This window comes from Tamandua tetradactyla, chromosome 2 (assembly GCF_023851605.1).
Source record: "Tamandua tetradactyla isolate mTamTet1 chromosome 2, mTamTet1.pri, whole genome shotgun sequence".
Lineage (NCBI taxonomy): Eukaryota > Metazoa > Chordata > Mammalia > Pilosa > Myrmecophagidae > Tamandua > Tamandua tetradactyla.
The window spans coordinates 46,482,333-46,509,170 of NC_135328.1; the positions used below are offsets into that span (position 1 = coordinate 46,482,333).

At 37.9% G+C, this 26,838-nt stretch overlaps 1 protein-coding gene across 1 annotated transcript in view; it reads right to left on the reverse strand.

The window, feature by feature from the left end:
• The window catches only part of PSMB7 (proteasome 20S subunit beta 7), a 75,864-nt gene extending 51,089 nt beyond the window's left edge, over nt 1-24,775 (reverse strand). Inside the window, exons 1-5 of the mRNA XM_077144461.1 lie at nt 24,645-24,775; nt 24,133-24,226; nt 22,626-22,723; nt 21,334-21,474; nt 13,847-13,962 (exon numbers count right to left, since the gene is read on the reverse strand). Of these exons, the coding sequence (XP_077000576.1) occupies nt 13,847-13,962; nt 21,334-21,474; nt 22,626-22,723; nt 24,133-24,226; nt 24,645-24,706 (511 nt within the window). The 5' untranslated portion in view covers nt 24,707-24,775. The remainder of the gene's footprint in view (nt 1-13,846; nt 13,963-21,333; nt 21,475-22,625; nt 22,724-24,132; nt 24,227-24,644) is intronic.
• Nucleotides 24,776-26,838: the final 2,063 nt, after the last annotated feature.

The following is a 26,838-nucleotide window of genomic DNA, read 5'->3' on the forward strand; positions in this document are numbered from 1 at the left end:
AGTGAGTCACACAGGACTCTGTCCAATTCCAGGAATAGTAAGACATAGGTTCTACTCTCAGACGTCTCAAAATTTCACAGGGGTGGAAGGGAGAAGGGCTGGGGAAGTGGAGTATGGCCAAAACTGGAATCCTGGAATCTGTTTCACACTAAAGCCCTGGGAGGAACTTGCTAACTCAGCCTGGGGCAGTCATCACCTTGAAGTTGAGTAGAACACTCCAGACAGAAAAGCCATTTCTGAATGAAGGCAGCATAGCAGCAGTGTGGTGGGAACGCCTTTGGGGGAAGGCGAGAGCCTGATGTCACAAAGGGCCAGGGTGCGAGTGCAGAAGGAATAGGAAATCACCCTGACAAAGGGGTCTAGAGCCCAAGTGGGAAGGAAGTGGCCCCAGGAGGAAGAGTTACTACAACACTGCAGTCAAGAGTGAGCAAGGAGTGGGCAAGGGGGAAATCAGGAGAGGAGTGATGACAAGAGACCTAGGATCCGGTGTAAGGGTTGGCTGGTTTCTGAGAGGTCATCCCTAATGCCACTGGACTCAACCACACACTCTACATTTCTGGCCAGGATGTAACCGCCCTCCCTCCTTCCAAATTCCTTCACTACAACCCTCCTGCCTACAGCTGCAAGGCTATTCTTTCAAACAAGCAAATCTAATCCTATCATTTCCTGGTTTGAGGACAAAATTAACATAACTTAGCCTTTATCATCTGGACCCTCTCCAGCCTCTTTCCAGCCTGGCCTCTGCTCTACTCTCTTAAAACATACCACACATCTTGATTGGGCTACTCCCCCTGCCTGGAATATTTCCCTCTACCTACTGCACTTGCCATATCCAAGTAAAGTCTGGCCTTTTCATTCCTTGATCACACTGGTCCCTAGTGTACCGAGGGCTGAAGTCTTTCCCTTATTGTGGGGAAGAGGGAGAGCACAGAAAGCAAATTCCTGCTGTACTGACTAAGTTATCATTCAGGTCTCAACTTAAGTGTTACCTCTTTCCGTTTTCATCTGTCAAGCTGGCAAAAATACCGTCTTGATGAAGCTGTGAGAGAAAGGTATTCTCATATCCTGTCGGTAGGAGTGTAAGCTCCAATCTTTATGGAGGGCAAATTGGCAATTGCTCTCAAAAGGTAAAATGCTCTGTATGCCATCTGTCATTTTTTTGAGCTGCCAGACATCTGCACTTCCTTCCTATATCTGGGGAACCCCGCTTTATGAGTGGGAAGTTGAGCTTCACCAGTTAGAAGCACCTACCCTTCCCTATAAGGAGTTGAAAGGGATGGCAGGTAAGCCCAGTTCCTGAGGCAGCCAGAGCAGCAGAGTGAGCGGCCTGCGAAGGTGCAGCACCACATGGCACCAGCACTGTACAGGATGAACGGAGTTATCCTGTACTTCGCTGCAATGGCCCATTTTGCAACATGATTTTTGAAACATTCTGGTCATGTAGCTCCATATCCAGTTCCCATCCTCCTAGCTGTTCTGTGAGTCACCTGTTACTCTTTAAAAACCAATTCCTCTTTTCCTTAAATCATCTAGTGAGTCTGTTGCTTGCATTGTTCTGGCCAATGCATACAACACACCTTTATCCAGAAATTACACTACTAGGAACTTATTTAAGGTATGTACTTACAAAGTACAACAGGACACACTGTTTGTTGCAGAAATCTGAAAACTAAAATACCCATCAATGGGAGAATGGGTCAAGAATGCAATTTTCTGTAGCTGTTATTTATCACAGAACTGATATAAATCTACAAATGCTGACACAAAAACTTCTCCAAGGTAAATTAAAAAATAAGGAAAGAAAAACAAACAAAAATAAGAAAATAAAAATTAAAAAAATTTTAAAAATGAAAAAAATTAAGGAAACTATAACCTCCAGATAGGTCCCTGGTCCAGATAAGTCCTGAAACCTAACCCAGCCTCTCCAGAACATGACAGAATTCCATCTCCCTACCCCATATTAGTGACAGACCCTTCCAATAAGAAAAATTTAGAATTGCCATAGCTCAAGCATCCCTAAAGAGAGGGGTGGAAAGATCAAAGGTGATGGTGGAGTTATACAGAGAAGACAGGATTTAACAAATGAATATGAATGCTGAATCATTAAACTGATCACTTTTAGTCTCCAGTATTTTGGAGCAGCTAGAAGTAAAAACCTAAAATTGTGAAACTGTAACCCACGTCAAACTCTGAAATATGTTCTACAACTAATTGTGGTGCTGTGCTTTGAAATTTATAGCTTTTTTGTATATATGTTATTTTTCACAAAAAAAGAAGGAAAAAAAGTCACTGTGATGATAAAAAAATATTTAAGCTCTCCAACCTCCTATATTCTGGGGCACCTAGAAGGAAAAATATCAGAGGATCGTATGGCAGCCCATGACAAACTCTGGGGTCTGTCCTGTAACTACTTGTGGAAGAGTACTTTGAAAACTATTGCCTTTTTATTTGTTTTGTATATATGTTATACTATACAATAAAAAAATGTTAAACAAAAAAGGAAAGAACACTATGTATAATATGTCTAATTTGCGTATCTTTAAAAAGGATAGAACTGGACAGATATACAGAAATATGAAAGTGTATTCATCAAAATTTTCTGGAAGAAAGCACAATAAATAAACTCTGGAAGAAAACATAATAAACAATAAAGTAGTTACTTTGGGAGAGAGATACAGATACTTCATCTTACTTGAATGTTTTGTCATGTTCATAAATTACTTTTATTAGCAAATACCTTAACGTAACTTGCTCAGTGAGCCCTTCCCAACACTCGACACCAACACAGCTCTTCTGTTATTCTCTCATTACTGTTCTAGCCCTTCTGTTATTCCCTTATTACTGTTCTTTTTCCTCTAGAGTACCTATCATGTGTTCTTTTATATTAATTTTTATATTTAACTATTAAATGCATGTCTGCCACGAGGTATAAGCTCTAAGAGCAGGCGCTGTGTTGGCCACTATATTTCCAGTACTAGCACAGTGCCTACAACATAGCAGACACTAAATAAATATCTGACAGTGTTCTAGTTTGCAAGCTGCCAGAAGGCAATATACCAGAAATGGAATGGCTTTTAAAAAGTGCAGTTTATTAAGTTGTAAGTTTACAGTTCTAAGGCTGTGAAAATATCAAAATTAAGGTACCAACAAGAGGTTACCATCACTCAAGGCGGACGAAGTTCAGGGCTTCTCTCTTAGCTAGGAGGGCACGTGGTGAGATCTGCTAGCTTTCTCTTCCCTGTCCATCCTGTTAGCTCTGTATGTTTTGGTGTCTCTCGTGGCTCTAAAGCTTTTTACAAAATGGTTCCCTCTTAAAGGGCTCCAGTAAGCAACCCCACCTTGAAGGGGTGGGCCACATCTCCATGGAAACAATCAAAAAGATACCACCCAGCCATACTGAATGAGGACTAAAGGGCATGGCTTTTCTGGGATACACAAAGTAATGAAAGTGTCTTACTCTTCTTTTAAGACTTAGCTCAAGTGAAGTGAAGCTTTTCCTGAATTCCTCCAGTTTAGAAGGGACCCCTTCTTCCTTGGATCTCTACCTAATGCCCATGTCAGTTTATGCATCTGTCTCCTTCATTAGATTGTATCTTGAAGACAAGGACCCTTAAGCTCATCTCTATCTGTATTGTCTGCTATGGTACTTTTGCACAGAAGACACTCAATAAATATTTGATAATTAAATGAAGAGATAAATGAACAAGCAAAAGCTCCAAGTAATAATTTACTCATATATTAAAAATCAGATATCACTTTACAGATGTCTCTCCTTAACTGGTCCCTCATGAAACTAAAACAAGTTGTGTGGAAAAAGTGGTTTTGAAAAAGAAATCCTATAAAGTCAAAAAGGTGTGGAATCATCACCCTCTACTGAAATCTGACTTGTAGAGACCACAGGATCACTACTGGCCAGGACACAGCACAAAGCAGCATCACATGAGTAAAATAAGCAGACATAAATCTGCTTGTCTATTGACTTTCGACAACTTTTGCTAAATTTAGCAGTAAGTTTATAAGATAAAGTATTACAATTCAGAAGCAAGAGAAACTAACTCAATTACCCCATTTTAAAAATGAAACTGCTTTGTATCAATGGTCAATTTCTTTTATTTTGAGCCACTACTTGTACCGTATGGTTGGACTGTGTGTGCGTGTGAATATTTCTCAATAAAAACATTTTAAAAGAAAAAAATTTTTCTTGTATTTGATAATTTTATAAAGGTGACCAAGAAGAATGTCCTGAAGGATTTAGGGCTGGAGGGTTATAATGTCTACAATTTACTCACCAATGCTTCAAAAAATAATAATAATGTATGAATAATAAAGCAAATGTGGTAAAATGTTGAGGACTGACAAATCTGAATAAGGGTATATACTTGTTCATTGTCCATTATTACAACTCTTCTGCAGATCTGAAATTTTCTTAAGTGAAAAACAAAAAGAAGAAACAAAACAACTTAATAAGAAAGATTATCTTGGAGGACTGTGGAAAGATAATGGAGTAGAAAGCTACAGGAATCAATCCCTTTACCAAATAAAACTACGGAACTAGCAAGAACAGTCTGAATCAATCATTTCAAACTCTGGAGTCTAATAAAACACTATGCATCATCCATTGAGTAAATACAGGTGCATTTCACCTTCCAAGCAGTGGCTGCCAACTCCTTATCCCCCAACTGCCTGGGAGGCAGCAACAGGGACTGGTGTAAAGGTGGGCTATAAGGACCTAGTCCTCCAAAATCCAACAGTGTGTAGTCAGATAGTTGATCAATACATTTGATTAGCTACTTCAGATCACTAGGGGGCTGGCTCTAAGGACGTCTACTGTTCCAACCCACCTCAGGCAAAAGTCGTAGGGAAATCCTGAAGAAGTAGTAACTTTTTTTGGTCTCTTTTCTAATTTCATTTCCCATGGGCAAGCAAAAATAGTTTAGAGTTTTGCTTTAAAAATAGTTTGTTCCACTGAATAAAAAAGTATTTGCAAAATTCCCTTGGGGGAATAGTGAGAAAGGGGGAAAATTCAACTTCCCCAAGTGGAGAATTCTTGATATTCTCACAAGCAGTGGGGACAACCAAAGCAATAGACTGAGCCCCCAATCTTGGGGTTTGTTCTATGAAACTTAACCCCACAAAGGACAGGCTAAGTGTACTTAAAACTAGCCCTAAGATTCACCCCCAAGAGAACCTTTTGTGTTGCTCAGATGTGGCCTCTCTCTCTCAGCCAACATGACCAGCAAACACACTGCCCTCCCCCTCTCTAGGAGGGACATGACTCCCAGGGGTGTGGACCGTCCTGGCAATGTGGGACAGAAATCCTAGAATGAGCTGGAATTCAGCACCAAGGGATTCAGAAAACCTTCTCGACCAAAAAGGGGAAGAGCAAAATGAGACAAAATAAAGTGTCAGTGGCTGAGAGATTCCAAACAGAGTCAAGAGGTTATCCTGGAGGTTATTCTTACACATTAAATAGATATCACCTGTTTAGTTAAGGTGTAACAGAGAGGCTGGAGGCAACTGCCTGAAAATGTAGAGCTGTGTTCCAGTACCCATGTTTCTTGAAGATGATTGTATAATGATATAGCTTTCACAATGTGACTGTGTGATTGTGAAAACTTTGTCTGATGCTCCTTTTATCTACCTTATCGACAGACGAGGAAAACATATGGATTAAAAATAAATAAATAATAGGGGGAACAATTGTTAAAATAAATTTAGTAGATTGAAATGCTACTGATCGGGTCCAAGGGTAGCTCAGTGGTTAGAAGGCCCGCCTTTCATGTGGGAGACCCGGGTTCAGTTCCCAGACCATGCACCCCCAAAAAAAGAGAAATGCTAGTGATCATGCAAGGGGTGGGGGGGTAAGGAGTATGCTTTGTATGAATTTTTTCTGTTTTCTTTTTATTTCTTTTTCTGAATTGAAAGTTCTAAGAAATCATAATGATGAATATATAACTATGTGATGATATTGTGAGTTACTGATAATATAACAAGAATGGAATGATCATATGGTAAGAATGTGTTTATGTGTTTATGTTTCATAAAAAAAATTACATCTGTTTAAATTGAAATAAAGAGAGTTATATTAAAGTGCTTTCTAGATTTGAAGGTAATATTCAACTTTTTTTTTTCTTTTAAGGGTGTACATTTTGTTCCCTTGGTGATTTCAAATGCAATAAAACTACTAGTTATCAGGAAAAAAAAGGAACAATAAAGACATTTAGAAATATACAAAATGTGAAATACACAAAAGAATTCATCACCTGACGACATGCCCTAAATGAAATGCTAAAGGTAGTCCTTCAGGCTGAAATAAAAGGATATTAGATAGTAACTCGAAGCCATAAGAAATAAAGAACATTGGTAAAGGTACTACATTCAGAAATGTAAAATCCTGTGCTACTGTACTTTTGGTTTATAGCTGCTTCCCCCCTATAGGACTTAACTAGCAAATGTGTAAAAATATACATATATAATCTATGTTAATGGGTTGTGCTGGATTGAAATGTTATGTACCCCAGAAAAGCCATGTTCTAATTCAATCTTGGGGGAGCAGATCTATTGTTGGGTGTGGCCTTTTGATTAGGTTGTTTCCATGCTGATGTGGCCCCACCCATTCAAGGTGTGTCTTAATAGGCTTACTGAAGTCCTTTAAGAGAGAGACATTTTAGAGAGAACAAAAACATTTGGAGATGCAGAAGGAAATGCCCCAGGAGAAGCCAGAAGCTGAGAGAGCTCTTTGAAACCAGAAGCGGGGAGAGAAGGATAGCAGACATTATTATGTGCCTTCCCATGTGACAGAAAAAACTCAAACACTACTGGCCTTTCTTAGGTGAAGATATCCTCCTGTTGAACATTTTAAGGGCCTTAGAATTGTAAATTTGTAACCTAATAAATCCCCTTTGTGAAGGCCAACCTATTTCTGGTATACTGCATTCCAGTAGCATTAGCAAACTGAAACATGGGCATATAATGTATGAAGATGTAATCTGAGATAGTACAATAAAAGAGGAAGAATGGAGAAATATAGGATTAGACAGTTTTGTATACTACTAAAGCTAGGCTGATATGCGTCAAGCTAGGTGTTGTTAGTTTAATATGTTAACTGTAATTATAAAGGTAACCATGAAGCAAATGACTAAAAAATTAGAGAACAAGAAGGGAATCAAAATGGTATACTACAACAAAGCAACTAAATAAAAAAAAAAAAGCAGTAATGGAGTAACTGAGAAACAAAAAACATACTAATGATTCCCTTTTCTTTCCACTTCTTTGTGTCTTTGCACCTAAGTTGAATTTCCTTTCAACAGCATAAAGATGAAATTTTTACAGCATGTAAAAATTACATGCAAACAGTAATCAAGAGAACAGCAATGTCTTTATTACCATCAGACAAAATAAACTTTAAATCAAAAAAGATAATGAGACAAAGATTTATTATACATTGATAAGGCTCAATCCAGCAAGAAGATATAATGATTATAAACATATATGCATCTCACAATAAGACCCAAAATATGAGGCAAAAATGGACAGAATTAAAGGGAGAAATAGCTGATTCTACAATAATAGTTGGAGACTTCAATACACCACTTTCAATAGTTGATAGAAAAAGCTAAAAAGTAGATCAGTGGGGAAATAAAGGACTTACATGAACAACACTATCAACCAATTAAACCTGAAGAACATATGCAGAACACTCCACCCAACAACAGCAGAATACACAATCTTCCCAAAAGCACAAGGAACATTCTCCAGGAGAGACCACATGTTAGGTCATAAATCAAAATCTTCATAAATTTAAAAATACTGAAATCATGCAAAGTATCTTCTCAGAACAAATATTTACAAATATTAAAAAATTAACACACTATTAAACAACCAATGGGTCAAAGAAGAAATCATTAGGAAAATTAGGAAATATCCTGAGTCCAATGGAAATTAAAGCATACCATACCAAAATTTATGGGATACAGTGAAGGTGCTGCTCACGGGGAAATTTATAGCCTTAAATGCCTACATTAAGAAAGGGTTGGACCATGGTGGCTCAGCAGGCAGAGTTCTTGCCTGCCATGCCAGAGACCAGGATTCAACTTCCAGTGCCTGCCCATGTAAAAAAAAAAAAGAAAAAGAAAGATCGCAAATCAATAACCTAGCTTCACATATAAAAGAAAAAACAGAACAAGAGCAAACTAAACCCAAAGTTAATAAAAGGAAGGAAGCAGTAAAACCAGAGGAGAGATAAATGAAATAGAGACTAGAAAAACAAGAAGATTTAACATCATCCTTCTCAAACTACCAAAATATAGAAAAGGAGAGATTATTTCCCAGCTCACTGTTTGAAGCCAGAATTACCATATCAAAGCAAGCTAAAGGCACCACAAAAAAAGAAAATTACAGACCAGTGTCTCTTATGACTACTGTATCAGTCTGAAAATAGTATGTACCCCAGAGAAGCCATGTTTTAATTCTGATTCAATCTTGCAGAGGCAGCCATTTCTTTTAATCCTGACCCAATAATGCTAGAAAGTCTTGATTAGATTATCTCCATGGAGCTGTGACATGTCCAACTGTAGGTGTGACCTTCGATCAGATGGAGATGTGACTTCACCCATTCCAGGTTGATTAGTTTACTGGAATTCTTTAAAAGAAGAAACATTTTGGAAAGAGTCAGAAACAACGAAGCCAACAGAAACTTCGAGCACAACTGACACAGATACCAATATTGGAGAACAAAGACCAGATGTTTGGAGAAGTTTGGAACCTAGGAGATGTCGCCATGAGATGTTAAGCAAGCCAGAACCTGGAGAAGGCTAAGGGAAGTTAAGACATGAAAGCCAGCCCTGGAGAAGCAAAGGGAGGAACCCCCACAGGAATAGAGCCTGAAAGCATGGAACCTAGGAGCAAGGGACCAGCAGATGCCATCCATGTGACTACCTAGCTGACAGGGGTGCATTGACCGTCCTTAAATTAAGATATCTTTCCCTGGATGCCTTAATTTGGACATTTTTATAAGCTCAGAACTGTAAACTTGTGACTTATCAAATCCCCCTTTTTAAAGGCCATTCCAGTTCTGTATACTGCACTCCAGCAGCTTTTACAAACTAAAACAATTATAAATGCAAAAATCCTCAACAAAATATTAACAAACCAAATTCAACAATATATTAAAAGGATTATACACCTTGATCAAGAGGGATTTATTTCAGGAATGCAAGGATGGTTCAACATAAGAAAATCAATGTAATAGAACACATTAATAGAATGAAGGGAAAACACTACACATTCATTTAAGTTGATGTAGAAAAGGCATGTGACCAAATCCTTTCATGATAGAAACTGAGAAAATGCAGAATAGTAGAATAGCATGATAAGGGCATTTATGAAAAACCCACAGCAAATATGATAATCACTAAAGACTGAAAACCTCCCCCCTAAGATCAGGAACAAAACAAGGATGTCACATCACCAGAGTTATTCAACACTGTACTGTGAGTTCCAGCAAAAGTAATAAAGGCAAGAAAAAGAAATCAAAGGCATCCCAATTGGAAAGGAAGAAGTCAAATTATTCCTATTTGCAGATATACGATCCTATATATAGAAAACGCCAAAGAACTGACAAGCTACCAGAACTAATAAACAAATTCAGGACACAAGATAAACATGCAGAAGTCAACTGGGTTTCTATACATCAGTAATAAACAATCTGAAAAAGAAATAAGAAAATAATCCCACTTACAACAGCATCTAAAAGAATAAAATACCTAGGAATAAATTTACTGAAGAGGTGAAAAACTCGTACACTGAAAACTACAAAATATTGCTGAAAGAAATTAAAAATAACCTAAATAAATGAAAAGTTAATCCCATGTTTATGGACTAGATGACTTAACATTAAGATGTTGATACTGCAAAAGTTAAGATTGTTTGCGTTTGTTTGGTGTTTTTTGGTATTAAAAAAAAATTTTTTTTAATTAAAAAAAAAAAGATGTCAATACTGCCTGAAGCAATCTACAACTTCAATGCAATCCCTATCAAAATTTTTTGCAGAAATTGAAAAGATGATCCTCAAAATCATATGACACTGCAAGGGACCCTGAATAGCCAAAACACCTTTGAAAAAAGAACAAAGTTAGAAGACTCGTACTCCCTGATTTCAAATTCATTACAAAGCTACAGTAATCATAACAGTGTAATACTGGCATAAGGCAATACATGTGGCCAACAGAATGGAACTAACAGACATCTATGGTCAGTGGTTTTCGACAAGGGTTCTTTCAATGGGGGAACTAACAGTCTCTTTAACAAATGGTGTTTGGACAAGTGGAAATCCACATGCAATAATTAATCTTTATCATAAACAAAACTTAACTCAAAATGTAGTACCAACCTAAGGGCTAAATCTATAAAACTCTTACAAGAGTGTGTAGCAACATGGATGGACCTTGGGGACATTGTGCTGAGTGTGATTGGCCAGAAACAGAAGGACAGGTACTGTGTGGTCTCACTGATGTGAACTGACATTAGTGAATAAACTTGGAGTGTTTCCTTGGTGGCGGGGACCGTCGGGAGATGGAAATAGGGTGAGATGTTGGGTAGTTGGAGCTGGGGGGATGCAGATTGTGCAATGGGACTGAATGTGAAGACTCGGAGATGGACGGCACAGTGCTGCCTAACTGTAATGTAGTTGTGTTGGAACACTGAATGAGGCTGCGTGTGGGGATGGTGGAGGGAGGAGGGCTGGGGACATGGATGGAGTCAGAGAGAAGGATGGATGGTGAAGATCGAGATGGTGTAGTCTGGGAATGCCTAGAGTGTATAATAATAGTGAAATATACAATGTACAAATTTTGAGAATGTTTTTGCATGAGGAAGAGCGGAGGGGTGTCATTATTGCAGGGTGCTGAAAATAGATGATAATACTTTAAAGTATCGCCTTATGTGTGAGAATAAAGCAAAAAATGTTCATTTGTTGCAAAATTTATGTTTTGACTAGAGCATTTTCTGGTATAGCTCATATGGATGGTTTGATTGAATGTCATAAGTGCTTGGAGTCTCATGTGGGACATGAGATTTTGGTTTGTCCAGAGTGATGCCCCGATGAATCCCAGAGTGATTTGATCAGTGACTGGAAAAGTATTTGCAAGCCCCCTTCCGGGAATGGTGAGAGTGGGGAGAAATTCAACTTTCCCAAGTTGAATTCTTGATATTCTCACAAACAGTGTGGACAATCAAAGCTATAGGCTGAACCCCTAGTCTTGGGGTTTGTTCATATGAAACTTAACCCCACAAAGGATAGGTCAAGTCTACTTAAAATTTAGGCCTAAGAGTCACCCCCAAGAGAGCCTCTTTTGTTGCTCAGATGTGGTCTCTCTCTTCAGCCAACATGACGAGCAGTCTCACCACCCTCCCCCTCTCTGCATGGGACATGACTCCCAGGGGTGTAGACCTTCCCGGCAACGTGGGACAGAGATCCTGGAATGAGCTGAGACTCAGCATCAAGGGACTGAGAAAAACCCTAGAATGAGCTGAGAATTAACATCAAGGAATTGAGAGAACCTTCTCGACCAAAGGGGGAAGAGTGAAATGAGACTCAGTGTCAATGGCTGAGAGATTCCAAACAGAGTTGAGAGGTTATTCTGGAGGTTATTCTTATGCATTAAGTAAATATCACCTTGTTCTTCAAGATGTAGCGGAGAGGCTGGAGGGAACTGCCTGAAAATGTAGAGCTGTGTTCCAGTAGCCATGTTTCTTGATGATGATTGAACAATGATATAGCCTTCACAATGAGACTCTGTGAATGTGAAAACCTTGTGTCTGATGCTCCTTTTAGTTACTATATCAACAGAAGAGTAGAACATATGGAATAAAAATAAATAATAGGGGGAACAAATGTTAAAATAAATTTAGTTTGAAATGCTAGTGGTAAATGAAAACGAGGGATAAGGGGTATGGTATGTATAATGTTTTTTTCTCTCTGTTATTATTTTATTTCTTTTTCTGTTGTGTTTTTATTTCTTTTTCTAAATCGATGCAAATGTTCTAAGAAGTGATGAATATGCAACTATGTGATGATATTAAGAATTGTACTGATTGTATATGTAGAATGGAATGATATCTTAATGTTTTATTTGTTAATTTTTTTAATTAATGAAAAAAGTTAAAAAAAAGAAACTATTCTTTCAATATTTCTGTAGGTCTTAAACATTTCAAAATAAAAGTAAGTTCAACTCAAAAAAAAAAAAAAACTCTTACAAGAAAACACAGGGAAAATATCTTCAAGACCTTGTAGTAGATAATGGACTTTTAGATTTTACACCAAAAGCACAAGCAACACAAGAAAAAACAGATAAAATGAACTTCATCAAAATTAAAAATTTTGTGCATCAAAGGACATAATCTAGAAAATGAAAAGACAACCTAAAGAATGGGAGAAAATATTTGGAAACCACATAATTTGATAAGGATTTAATACCAAAAATACATAAAGAACTCACAACAAGAAGATAAACAACCCAATTAAAAACTGGGCCAAAGATTTGAATAGACATTTCTCCAAAGAAGAAATTCAAATGGCTATATATGAAAAGATGCTCAAAATCAATAGCCATTAGAGTAATACAAATTAAAACTATAATGAGATACTACTTTACAACCACTAAGATAGCTATTAATACAAAAAAAAAAATGAGGGCAGTGTGGCAGTGGCTGGCAGAATTTTTGCCTGCCATGCCAGAGATCTGGGTTTGATTTCCAGTGTCTAACCATACAAAAAAAGAAAAAGTGGTGATGAGGATGCAAAAAAAATAGGAACCCTCCTACAATGCTGACAGCAATTGCAAAATAGTGCAGCCACTATGGAAAACAGTTTGGCAGTTTCTCAGAAAGTTAAATATAAAATTACCATGTGATCTGGCAATTCCACTCTTTGGTTTATACCCAAAAGAACTGAAAGCAGGGACTCAGTTATTTGTATATCTCTGTTCGGTGACAGCATTAATCACAACAGTCAAAAGGTGTGCAACAAGAGATGAATAAACAAAATGTGGTATATTCATACAAAGGAAAATTATTCAGCTGTAAAAAGAAATGAAGTGCTTATACATGTTACAACATAGATAAACCTTGAAGACATCATGTTGAGTAAAATAAGTCAGACACAAAAGGACAGCTATTGTGTAATTTCTCTTATATGAAATAACACAGAATAAGTAAATTCATGAAAACAAAGCAAAATGGTGGTTATCAAGGGTGGCAGAACAGGGAATGGAAGAGTTATTACTAAATGTACATGAGTTTTGGCTTGGTATGATGAAAATAGGCTGGAAATAGATAGTGGGGGGTTATACAGTATTGTCAGTATACTTAATTTCAAATAATTGTCCACCTAAAATATTTAAAATGATATTACGTATATTTAAACACAATTAAAAATAAATTAAATAAGAAAAAGATTACAAAGCTCCCATACACCTTCCACCCAGTTTTCTCCAATGGTAATAACTTGTATAACTATACTAAAATATCACCTGCATTATTTTTTTCCCTAGTATTTATCACTTTCTAACATATTATAAATATACTTATTATCATTGTTATTACTTGTCCATCCATCCCTACTAAAATGTAGATGACTCATGGGCAGGAATCTATCTCACCTTTGTTAACTGGTGTATTCCAAATACCTAGAACAGGGTCTGATGCATAATAGGTAATACATAAATATTTATTGAACAAATCAAAGCACTGCATTGTACTATACCTTCTAACAGGAAATAGACCAGCCTTCTAAGGGACCATCCTGGTAAATAAGGATTCTGAAACATTACGGAAATATTACACTCACCCATGGTGACATAAGGCAACTTATCAGTTGATCCATGAGGATAGATGCTGTAGAGATGAGGTCCAGTAACATCTACTCCCCCTAAAACTAGGGCTGCACCAATGTAACCTTGATACCTGGTGATCAGAGCATGCATAAGAAAAAAAAATGAGTCTACATTGCATCACTGTACTTTAAGCAAAAGATGTGTGAGGAGTCAGTCTACAAAGAGTTTTTCTTATACCATTTCTTTAGGAGGTAACTGTTTTGATGGAGACAAATGGAAAATGGAATTAACATTAGTTGAACATCTGCTCTCAGCCAATATAAACTGTAAACTGTGATGCATCCCATGTATTTTATTTCATCTAATCCTCACAACCACCTTTAATAAAAGGTACTATAATTCTCATATCACAGTAGAGAAAAACAAGACCCAAAGACATTAAGTACTTTCCCAATGTCCCCAGAGCCAGGATTAAGAGGCTGAGTTTGGTTTATTCCAAACATTATCAGCACCCTTTCCATTACACCTCTTTGTGAGCAGCAAATAAGCTACCTTGAAAAGTAACAAGGTAGAGGTGCTAAATTCAAGCTCTTCAAATTATCAACATCAGCACAGGTCAGAGGAAAATGGCTAAAGTCAAAACAACTTTTCTATGACTTCATAAAGATTATGGTGGCCAAGACATGTCTATTTACTTATGTTGGACTGTATGAAGTGCAAATAAAACTTTTAAAAATGAACAGAGATCTATAATTAATTGCTGTGGTGTGCTTTGAAATGTATTGCTTATTTGTATGCATGTTATTTTTTCACAAGAAAAAAAATTACAATCGAGAAAAAAAAAGAAATAGAGAAACAAGTGCTAGAAAAAATGTGGAGAAAGATGTACCTATTCATTGTTGGTAGGGAAGCTGAGAGGTGCAGCCCCTCAGGAGGACAGCATGGTGGTTCCACAGGAGGCTAAGGGTAGGCGTGCCATATGCTCCTGCAATCCCGCTGCTAAGTATGTTCCTAGAGGAACTGAGAGTGGGGACATGAATGGACATCTGCACACTGGTGTTTCACAATGGATGGGGGTGGTTTAAGGGTATGATGACTGAGGGAAGGAAGGGGGAGCCGTGGTATATACATATAATAGACTACTGAGTACTGCAAGTTGGATGAGTGAAGTTGTGAGGCATGCAACTAAGGGGAATGATCCTTGAGGACAGTATGTTAAATGTAATGACAGAAACAACAAGACAAATATTACCATGCCTCACTCATACGGATTAACTAGATTATACAAACTTGGAGAAATGAAGTCAAGGGCATGGGTTATCAGGTTGGGGCCTATTGTGAAGGGTCCTATGAGCTATTTGTATATAACCTGGTCATTCCCTGAAACTTCAAGTATTATGTGACACAAGACTCAGAGTTAGAGCACTGAAGCAATGAAAGTGAGCACTACCCCATACAGCAACTGTTTAAAAAGTTGAAAAAGTGATCAGACTTTGACTAGAGATATGAATGAAGCTGATGTGGATAGGACCAAGGTAAATCAGAATACAGGGTAAAGGATTTTTTACAGGTCCATGTTTTAAAACTTCAACTTCTGTGTTAGACCAAAGGGAGAGATGCATATTTGGTGCAAGATTTATATTCTGAGTAGCACATTATCTAATTTAACTTGTATGGTCAATTTATTTGACCATAATTTCATGGAATCTTGAATAGTAAGTGACATCTTGTTGGTATGTACAGGTTAGGGCGATACCCTGATATATCCCAGAGTAATTTTGGTAGAGAATAAAGATGTATTTGCAAAGTCCCACTGGAGGACTGGGAAGATAGGAGGAAATATTAAACTTCCCCATCTGGGGAATTCCTCATATTCTTGCAAGCAGTGGGGACAACCAATTCAACAGGCTGAGCGCTAGATCTTGGGGTCACTCCTATGAAACTTATTCCTGCAAAGGAGAAGCTAAGCCTACTTACAATTATAACTAAGAATCACCCCCAAAGAACCTCTTTTGTTGCTCAGACATGGCCTCTCTCTCTAAGCTAACTCAGCAACTCACTGTCCTCCCCACTATGTGGAACATGACGCCAAGTGGGTAAATCTTCCTGGAAACATGGGACAAGACTCCCAGGATGAGCCAGTACTCAGAATCATGGGATTTAGAAAGTCTTCTTGATCAAAAGAGAGAAGAGAGAAATAAACAAAATAAAGTTTCAGTGGCTCAGAGATTTCAAGCAATCAAGATGTTATCCTGCAGGTTATTCTTGTGCATTATATAGATATTCCTTTTTAGTTTATGGTGTTTTGGAGTGTATCTGAAACTACTGAACTGTGTTTCAGCAGCCTTGATTCTTGAAGATGATTGTTTGAACTATATCGCTTTTTTAATGTGACCGTGTGATTATGAAAACCTTGTGTCTGATGCTCCTTTTATTCAGAGTATGGACAGATGAGTAAAAAATAAATAAATAATGAAGGGGAGGGGTAAAAGGTAAAAAATTAGGTAGGTTGAAATACTAGTGGTCAATGAGAGGGAGGAGTAAGGGGTATGGGATGTATGAGAGTTTTTTTTTTTCTTTTTATTTCTTTTTCTGGAGTGATGCAAATGTTCTAAAAATGTTCATGGTGATGAACACACAATTACGTGATGAAACTGTTAGCCACTGATTGCATACTATGTATGGACTGTATGTGTATGATGATTTCTCAATAAAAATATATTTTTTTAAAACACCTTTCCCTTCAAATAAATTCTCAAAATTATCATCACAGATATGAGCTCATATTGAGGCAAAGATCAAAGTATGTCATCATTCAGGGATGCGAGTGATGGTATAAATCCATAATAGTCTATAAAACCCACTGCTACCACCAGAAGATAAAGCTATACCTTCAGGGAAAGAAACTGGTTCAAAGCCATGAGTTAAATGCAGAGGCAAGACAAGAACACAGAACTCCAGATGAGAAGCCAGAATTACCAATTCCACTTTCTCACACTAGGCCAGTGCCTCTTCGACTACAACTGTCTACCTATCAGGGTATTTAAATAAAATCTAATAATCAGCTCATTCCCTTCCAAGCTAAAACATAATCTTTGTTTGATTCCTTTAAAAGAGTCTAAGATATTTTGGTAAGTTACTGAAATCCTTAAAAACTAATCCAGGGCAGGCAATGGTGGCTCAGTGGCAGAGTTCTCATCTGCCATGCCGGAGACCCAGGTTAGGTTCCCAGAGCCTGCCCATGCCAAAAGAAAAACTAATCCAGAATTTCTACTTTTGGTAATCTATTCTAAGGGTATAATCAGACAAATATGTAGAAATGAATGTACAAGAATGTTTACTAAGGCACTGTTTATGATGCTAAAAAACTGGAAACAGCTAAAGGTAGAATGGGCTGAATGAAATATTCAACAGAATAGTACACAATCATTAAAAACCAGGCTACATTTTCTCACATACTACTGATGGTAATGTAACTTTGTATAACCTTTCTCAAGGGCAATTTTGGCAATATGGATCAAATATTATAGGTGCATACCTTTCACCCAGCAATTTCACTTCTAGGAATTTACTCTAAACTATAACCTAAGGAAAGAACCACACAAGTATCCAGGGGTTCTATGTTCCAGTGTTCATAACGTACCTTATAATACCTCAAATACCTTAAGGCAATCTCATTAATGATCAAAATTAAAGTATAGGACATCTAGTGATGGAATAATGTGATTATAAAAAATATTTGTTTTTAATAAAACAAAAATGTAGTACTAAACATAGGAAAAATGTATATACATTTTCCTGCCAACCCTCAAGAACACCTAGGGCTTTATCTGATATTCTAAAGGTTCCATGCACTATAATTACTTTCTAGAAACTTACAACCTCCAGATAAGATTCCTAGACCAGATAAGTCCTGAAACCCAGAAGGGTCAGCCTCTCCACAAACATCAACTAGTTTCATCTCCCATCCCATATTAAAAACAGCCCTTTCCAATATGAAAAAGTTAGAATGGGCATAACCCAAATACCCCTAAAGATTGGGAGAAGGATCAAAGGAGAAGGTGGAGTTATAACAGAGAAGATAGGATTTAAAAATGAGTATGACAGGGCAAGCCACAGTGACTCAGCAGGCAGAGTTCTAGCCTGTCCATGCTGGAGACCTGGGTTCACTTCCCAGTGCCTGTTCATGCAAAAAAAAAAAAAAAAAAAAAAAAAAGAAGAGTGCTCTAGTTTGCTAGCTGCTGAATGCAACACACCAGAGATGATTGGTTTTCAATAAAAGGGGATTTTCTTACATGGGAAGGCACAGGGTGATCTCTGCTGGCCTTCTCTCCAGGCCTCTGGATTCCAACAACTTTCTGTGGGGTGATTCCTTTCTGCACCTCCAAAGGTGCTAAGATGAGGTATGCTGAGCTGTTTGGGCTAAGATGAGGTTCACATGCCATTGGCTCATGTCCACAGCACCAGAACTAGGCACCTTCACCTGGCCAAGTTGACCCCTGACTCTAAGTACTACAATGAGTATGACAGCTAAATCATTATATTAACTTTAGCTTCTGGTGTCTTGGAGCAGCTAGAAAGAAAAACCTAAAATTGTGGAATTGTAACACACCAAACTCTGAAATCTGTTCTACAACTAATTGTTGCGGTAGTACTTTGAAAGTTATTGCTTTTTGTATACACGTTATTTTTCTAAATAAAAAAATTAAATTTAAAAATGTACATACACTAATGCATTGAATGAACATTAATGTACACAGTATTACTATATACCAATACTAATGAGACACCATTGCTCAACCTCTCTTAGGCACAATTCTCAATCCTGACCACATGCTGGGAATGGGGAGGGTGGGGATGGGTGGCTTTCAAAATGCAGTTTCCAAAGCTCCTAAAATGCATAGCATGTACACTAATCCATTAGCACCCAATCATTTATGGGTGATGGGAATCCAGATAGTTTTTCTTTTAACTTGTCTATTGCTTCTAACTTTTTTACTATGAACACAAACTAGGGACGGAGGGAAGAAAGAAGGAAGGAACTTAAAAGACCAGAGACTGGAAAAATACACAAAACCAAAATATTCTCTCTGAAAGGCCAATTTTCAAATTCTTTTTTGGGCTTTTCAGTATCTTCCAAACTTTCTACAATTAATGTATATTGCTTTTAAAGAAAAAAAAAAGATGCTACTAATTTAATAAACAGCTTCTAAATATTCAAAGAATAGTTTGTAGAATACACAAGAGTATTACATAAAGATATTGCTTAAATAAGGAAAAAGATATCCATTTTTGTTTATCAAACCCTCTTTTCTCATTGTGAACACATACAAGGAGAAGTGTTATTCAGGGAAAAATGTATAATAATAGCAAGAAGAGTTCAAACTCTGAATTTTATGACAATCTAACTGTGCATGAAGCCCAGGACTAGGCCTTCTTTATTCATTTATTCCTCAAAAGTCAGAGCGGCAGAAATTATCATCCCCATTTTATTGAGGAAGGAACTGAGGCTAAGAAAAGGGCAGTGAACTGCGAAAGGTCCCACCAGCTGTAAATGCTATAGAAGGGACTACACAAAGTTCTGAAGTCAAATCTCATGTTTTTTTCCTTACACCATTCTGACTTGTTTTATATAACTCATCAAAAATGTCAGAAGACATAAAAGACCATAAATATCCTTGTTCAAATTTTTAAAACTTTCCCTCAAAACTATTTGGTAAAATTTAACTTTAACAAAGTATGGTAAACTAAAAACGATAAAACCCTGAAGAAATAGAACTTAGACTTCTCAAAACATTACACAGAGATCATCAGAAACTGGATTATTTAGCTAAATGATTTAAACAGCATTACAAGGAATACTGAAGCATTATATTTGCGGCAATTTCACAAGTTTAAAAATTGTATTAAATGTAATGCACTACACAGCCACCAGAGGGAGCTTTGTACTTAAAATCAAAATCCACAAGCGTCTTCAGAAATCGCATCAATATGTGTGCTTTAACAAGTTTTACTCACCCTGTACTGGGAGAATTTATTTGATTGACAACAATTTTCCCAGATTACAATGATTATGTACACGAATAAATGGAAATCACTGATATAAGGGTTCAGTACAGCTAGAGAAGGTATTAGGGAGAGAAGGCTTCCTACCCACAAGCCTAGGTATCATCTGTAAAATGAGAACTACATGACTGGCCTTGCTGCAGGCTACATTAAACCTCATATTCACTTACTGAAAACCCAAGGGCTATACCAGACACACAGCTGTGGAGCTGCAAATTCACAGGAAGGTAAGGGCCAGGCAGGAAACAGAATGAAGGGAACCAGACAGGGACCAAGACAAACTGCAGAACATGCGCCCCTCTAAGGCATGTATTACCCATCTTCTTTCTAATTGTTTTCAAAAGACAAAAATCCAGATTTTTTATTAAAATCTCCCAAATTGTAATTATTGCCCTTTAAAAAAAAAATACTATGGGACACAAAATTTCTCTACAGGGTGAATATGCCCTGTGAGCTGCCAGTTCCTATCTTTGCTTTCTATTTATGCTCCCCTTTAATTCTCACAATGGCCCTGAAGGACAGGCATTATGACATCTATTCTACACACAGCGAAAGAAATAACTTATTAAAGGTAGGCAAGTTTCAAAAGGAGAACCCTAGGATTCAAACCTAAAACTGAATGCTCAGCCTATTTCCACTATAATACACTGACTCTATTATGAGCAGCAAATGAGAAAATGGACTTAAAATCTGAAACCTGTTGAGAGCAATATAAACAAAGTGAGAATATGATTAAAGGAAAAACAGAAATAAAACTACTAGTACAAACTGTCTGTGGAAGTCAGCAGAGACAAAGGGCAAGTCAGGCAAGTTCATTCTTGTCTTTAAGCCTCAATTTGTTCACTTATAATAGGAGATAAAAGCCCCATCTCAGAGTTAAGAGGATAAAATGAGACCACACATAAAGCACTTAGCACTGGGCATGGTACAGTATAAGATATGGATAAATGCTGGTTAATATTAATATGCTTATGCCCACTCACAGCCAACTACAAATATCAAACTTTTCATTTCATTATTATTTCGCCCCTAAAAAAGAAAGGGAAAAAAAATCATTTGTGTTTGTCTGAGTATGTGTGTTGGGGCAGACGGCTGTGGGGGGGTGTAGATTATAGATCTACAAAATAAACTCAAAAGTTCCTTCCACCTCTAAGTCTCTTACCGTAAGAAAAAAGTTTCTCATATCCCATATTACCACACCTCATGAAATGACTCAATTTTTGTCACATGCAATTTATGTGACAAAATAAGATCCCATAACTTCAACTACACTACCAAATGCCTAATGAAATTAAGATGCTTTTTAAATAACGACTGATTTCTAGAAAACAATGTATATTTCTGAATGTTTTTTCCTAGCTTTTAGGCTTCCCTTGGCTGAAAATCTAAGATATGAGAAAAAGATGCTACAGAAATCCCCATCCTGGAACCTTACCTGAAAAGCATCTGCTTCAACATCCGATTGGCTGTCACAACTCTGGGAAGACGGCCAGTGGAGAGGGAATGAAGCTCCAGGTTGGAAGAAATGAGCTGGGTTGTCATGTCTGTGTCTGCAGCTGTTCCAGCACCACAACAACTAAAAGGACATGATTAGAAACTTAGCTGAAGTTAAAGTACCAGAGGGCTCAATTAGAAATAGATCTTCTTGGACAACTTCCACAAAGTTCAGCATACAGAGATGTTTCTAAGTATATGTGAACTGTTAACTGCTCTGTTTAACCAATTTTACAATAAACAATAAAACTGAAAATACACAAGTATATGCCCCATGGTCCAAGAACATTTCAAATCATTGGGTTTCGGTACTCCTAAAAGAATACGCATTTTAATAATCTTATAGATATATCCAACTTGTTCAAAAGAGCACGTTCTAAAACTCATGCAAGTCAACATTTACCAAGTATTTACCAGGTCAGTTATCATATTAAAGAGTGAGAATAAATAAAATATGACACAGTCCTGGTGCATGAATTCAAAGATTGTCAAAGACAGACAAAAAAATTATAATGCCTCCATACAATATAGTAGTATATATACAAATGCTATGGGAAACTGGAGGCGAGAATAATTAATTCTGATCTGAGAGGAGATTTCATCCGAGCTGGATTTAAGAGAATGAAAACACTTCACAAGTAGAGAAGAGGAAAAGAGCATTTCTAAGTAGAGGAACTGGCAAAAGCCAAAGTCTCGAACAATATACCGCATATGAGGAAAACCAGAACAGTCCCAACATAACTGGAAAATGGGGCAAAAGTAGCTGAAAAAGAGGCTAAAAAGGTAAGATGTTATGAGATGTTAAACATCACACTAGTTTTGATTTTACCCTTAAAGCAGTATTGAAATGTGAAAAAATCTCTTGTAAAGTGTTTAGAAATAAAAGGGACATAATTAGTATCTGTGTTTTACAAAATCCAGTATGGGAGAAAAGAGCAGAGACAAAAAGATCAATTAAATGGCAACTGTAATAATCTAGCTGAGAAAAAAAGAACCTGAACTAAGGCCTGAGCATGGGAAGGACAGAAGGGAATGTATTAAAAAGGCACATGGGAGGCAAATCTGGTCACCAACTGAATTGGAGACTGAAGTAAGAAGACTTAGGATCAGTAGCTTAGGTGACAGATGGATGGAAATGCCATTTAAGGAAAATAGAAAATTCATTTTAAACATCTGGTCTCAGTAACCTGACACGTCTGAAATATAGAGCTATTCAAATTAATCAATACTTACTAAATGTTGGGAGATATGAAGTGTATTTTTGAACAGTTCTTGTCAGCAACAACCATCCCTTCAGTTGCCCTTGTATCTGCTCCAAGAACTATACCATCCTATTAAGAAATAAACGTTTGTAACAATCTCACATACACAAACCACAGCTCTTTACTCTAGTTTAGGAGAAACAAGGATGTTGGGCCATCTCCTGCTCCCCCAACTCCACACAACCAGCCAAAACTCCAACCAAAAACACCGTACTACACTTTTAGAATTTGAGAAAGTAAAATAAATAATAATACACAAATTTCATTGGTTGAATCCTAAGTAGGTAATAAGAATTATCATCCCCATTTTCAGATTTAAGAAAATGAGCTTCAGTGGCAGAGTTCTCACCTGCCATGCCAGAGACCCAGGTTTGATTCCCGGTGCCTACCTGTGCAAAATAAATTAATTAAATAAAATAAAAATACCACTGACATATGAATTGGGTACTAAATTGATGAATATGATTATTTCAAGGTATAAAAATACATTTTCAAAGATTCTCAATGGGAAGTATTATCAAAGAGTAGTAGATCACATCATAGCTGTAAAACTGAAAAGCTGATTTAAAATTGCAATTAAATTAATTGGGTCCTTTAAAATGCAAAGAGATTGGTCCAATAATTTTATTTTTCCTGACACTGCATTGAATAAGAGGATTTATTTGAGGACAATCTGATTCTTGATGTATGTGTCCATGTTACTGCCCTGACACTGGAAGCATGCTTTGTTTGATAGAACATAGAAATGCAACACATTATGCCATGTCCTGTTAGGATAGTTTATCCTTTACACGTGAGAAGCAGAGATTCAGAATATGTTTGTCATCTTGTGGACAAGTAGCTGGATTACAGCTCTTTACAAAGATCACAAATTTGCGTTACTGGAAGATGATGTAAATAAAGAGTTTAAAAAAATGAAATATAAAAGCACATTTTAAAACTAAAAAAAAATGAAATAAGCCTCAGTAAATTCCTCACAAACCACAGAGCTCATCTGGGAAAGTGTGGATTAATCTTTCCATTAAAATAGCCACCTCTACCAATTTCTTTTTAGAACATATCATCTTTATCTTTAACAATAACCATTATTTCTTTACACTCTTAGAACAAGCTAAGGCAGAGTAATTATCTCCATTTCATGGACGATAAAAGGGTGACTGAGAAAAGGAAAATAACCTGCCCAAACATGGAAGCAGCAGAGAGAACTGAAACGGGTAGACATACTTGTCTCACCCCAAATCTTGTGTTCTCCCATTATATCATTCTGCTCCCTACAATGGTAACAAAATAAATAAATTGGCCTCCTCTCAAAAACTCTGTAAGGAGAAGGGGAAAAAAAACCCTCCTAAAGGACCTTTTCCTGATATACTCTATAATATCAGCCCTTCTCCACCAAGCCAGGAGAGGTAAAGAAGGCCCAGGGGCTTAGTTCCTGTCATCAATTCAGTCACTGTTGCTCCTGTCCTCTATTGGCTTACCTTATAGACAACACCCGCAATAGTAGTGCCAGTTTTCCGGGCTGTTGGAAGCTTGTACCCTTTCTTTCCAAACTCGGCTTCCAAGACGACATTCCTGAGAGCAAAGGATAGAAGAAAGTGTTAAAGGGCAGAACCATATTGTACCTCAATAGCACGAAGTGTGCTTAATAGGGAATTCAGGAAAAGAAAAAATACTACTTGCTTTCAGGCCCAAAGTTCATTGAACACTCCCAAGATCAGGACTACTGCCCCGGTCTGCAGAGAGAGACTCTGCGAGGGGCTTCGACTCGTCCAAGGAGACAGAGATTCAGGGTGTCCGGGGTGGCGGGAAAGTGGAAGGGCCGAACCGGCCTTTGGAGAAACCCATGCTCAGGCCCTGATTCCCCTGAGTCACACCGGCCGCGGGCCGAATGCACCCCTCGTGGACTTCCCAGATCCGACAGCGGCCCGGTTCCGATCCCGACACCGCACTGCCACTCCCGCCCTGCACGCGGCACCGGACATCGCCTCACCTGCGACAGTTATCAAAAGAGAAACCTCCAACCGGAGGCTCATACACCGACACAGCCGCCATCTTCCCAAGAAAGCACTTCCCGGCCAGGGACTGGTACAAAAAAAAAAAAGACAGAGAAAGAGAAAAGCACTTCCGGTGCTGCCGGCAAGCTTGGGCTGAAGAGGCGGGGCAAATTCCTCGTTAGATGGATTGGTCATAGATTCATAGGCTTCTAGAGAAGCCTGGCGAGGTTTGGCGTAGAGCGCCCCAAGAGGTGGGGAGGAGAATCTGATGCATGGAGCGGGGAAGAACTTGTCCAAGGTGGATGTCCCACAGACCAGGTCTCCTGCCTTCCAGACCAGACCTGTTTCTTCCATTAACTCAGCTCTGTGGGCCAGCTGAGGGGAAGCACATGGGATTCTGAAACAGATGCATCCAGAAATGGATGGCACAATACTATCTAATGGTAGCACAATAATATAAGAGCACTGAATGAAGCTGAGTAAGTATGATTGAGGGAGAAAGGCTGGGAGCTGCATGGACACCAGAAGAAGAATAGAGGATGAAGACTGGAATGGCATAACTTAGGAATGCCTTAAGTGGATAATGATGGTGATTAAATGTACAAATATAAAAACGTTTCTGCGTGAGGGAGAACATTGCAAGGTGTTGAAAATGGGATGGTATACAGGAAAAATACAATCAATATTACTGTAGTCAACAGTAACATTGTAATATGCTTCCAATGAATGTAACAAAGGCATTATGCCAAAATGAAATGTCAACAAGCAGAGGACTTGGGGAAGGGGTATGGATTTTTTGCCAAAGAAAAAGAAATGTCTTCATATTTATTATGGTGGTGAAGGCATGGCTATTTACTTAGGTTGGGTTGTATGATGTGCAAATAAAACTATTTAAAAATGAACAGAGAGAAGCAAGTGCTAGAGAAAATGTGGAGAAAGAGATGTACCTATTCACTGTTAGTAGGAAAGCTGAGAGGTGCAGCCCCCCGGAGGGCAGTACGGTGGTTCCATGAAGGAGGTTAGGGGTGGAGTTGCCATATGATCCTGAAACCCCATTGTTAAGTATATACCTGGAGGAACTGAGAGTGGGGACATGAATGGACATCTGCACACTGGTGTTTATGGCGGCAGTGTTTGCAAATCCATAATGGACAGAGGTGGCCTAAGGGTACAACTATTGAGGAATGGAAAGGGGAACTGTGATGTTTACATACAACAGACTACTGAGCGGCTGCAAGAAGAAATGAAATTGTGAGGCATGCAACTAGGGAAGGAACCTTGAGGACAGCGTGTTGAATGAAATATTAGAAACAAAAAGACAAATATTATCATGCCTCACTCATATAGACTAACTAGAGTATACAAACTTGGAGAAATGAAGTTGAGAGCATGGTTTATCATGCTGTGTGTATCACTGCTGTTTATATATAACCTGATCATTCCCTGAAACTTCAGGTATGTACGTGACACATGAGACTCAGAGTTAGAGCACTGAAGCTATGAAAGTCAGCATTACCCCATACAGCAACTGTTTAAAAACTTGAAAAAGTGATCAGTCTTTGACTAGAGATATGATGAAGCTGCTCTGGATGAAACTAAGGTAAGTCAGAATACAAGGTAAAGGATGATATGGTCCATATTTTAAAACTTCAACTTCTGTGTGAGGCCAAAGGGAGAGATGTTTATTTGGTGAAAAATTTATATTTTGGGTAGTGCATTATTTAATTTAACCTGTATGGTCAGTTTAATTGAACACCATAATTACATGGAATCTTGAATAGGGTGTGAGATCTTGTTAGTTTTTACAGGTTACTGTGATGCCCTGATATATCCCAGAGTAATTCTGGCAGAGAATTTAAAAAGTATTTGCAAAGTCCCACTGAGGGTCTGAGAAGATAAGAGGAAATAGTAAATTTCTCCATCTAGGGATGATATTCTCACAAGCAGTGGGGATAGCCAAATCAATAAACCAAGCCCTCAATCTTGGGGTTTGTTCATATGAAACTTATTCTTAGCCCTGCAAAGGATAGACTAAGCCTACTTAAAATTAGGTCTCAGAATCACCCCCAGAGAACCTCTTTTGTTGCTCAGTTATGGCCTATCTCTCTCTCTCTCTCTCTCAGCCAACACAGCAAGCAAACTCACTGCCCTCCCCCTCTCTACGCAGGACATGACTCCCAGGGGTATAAA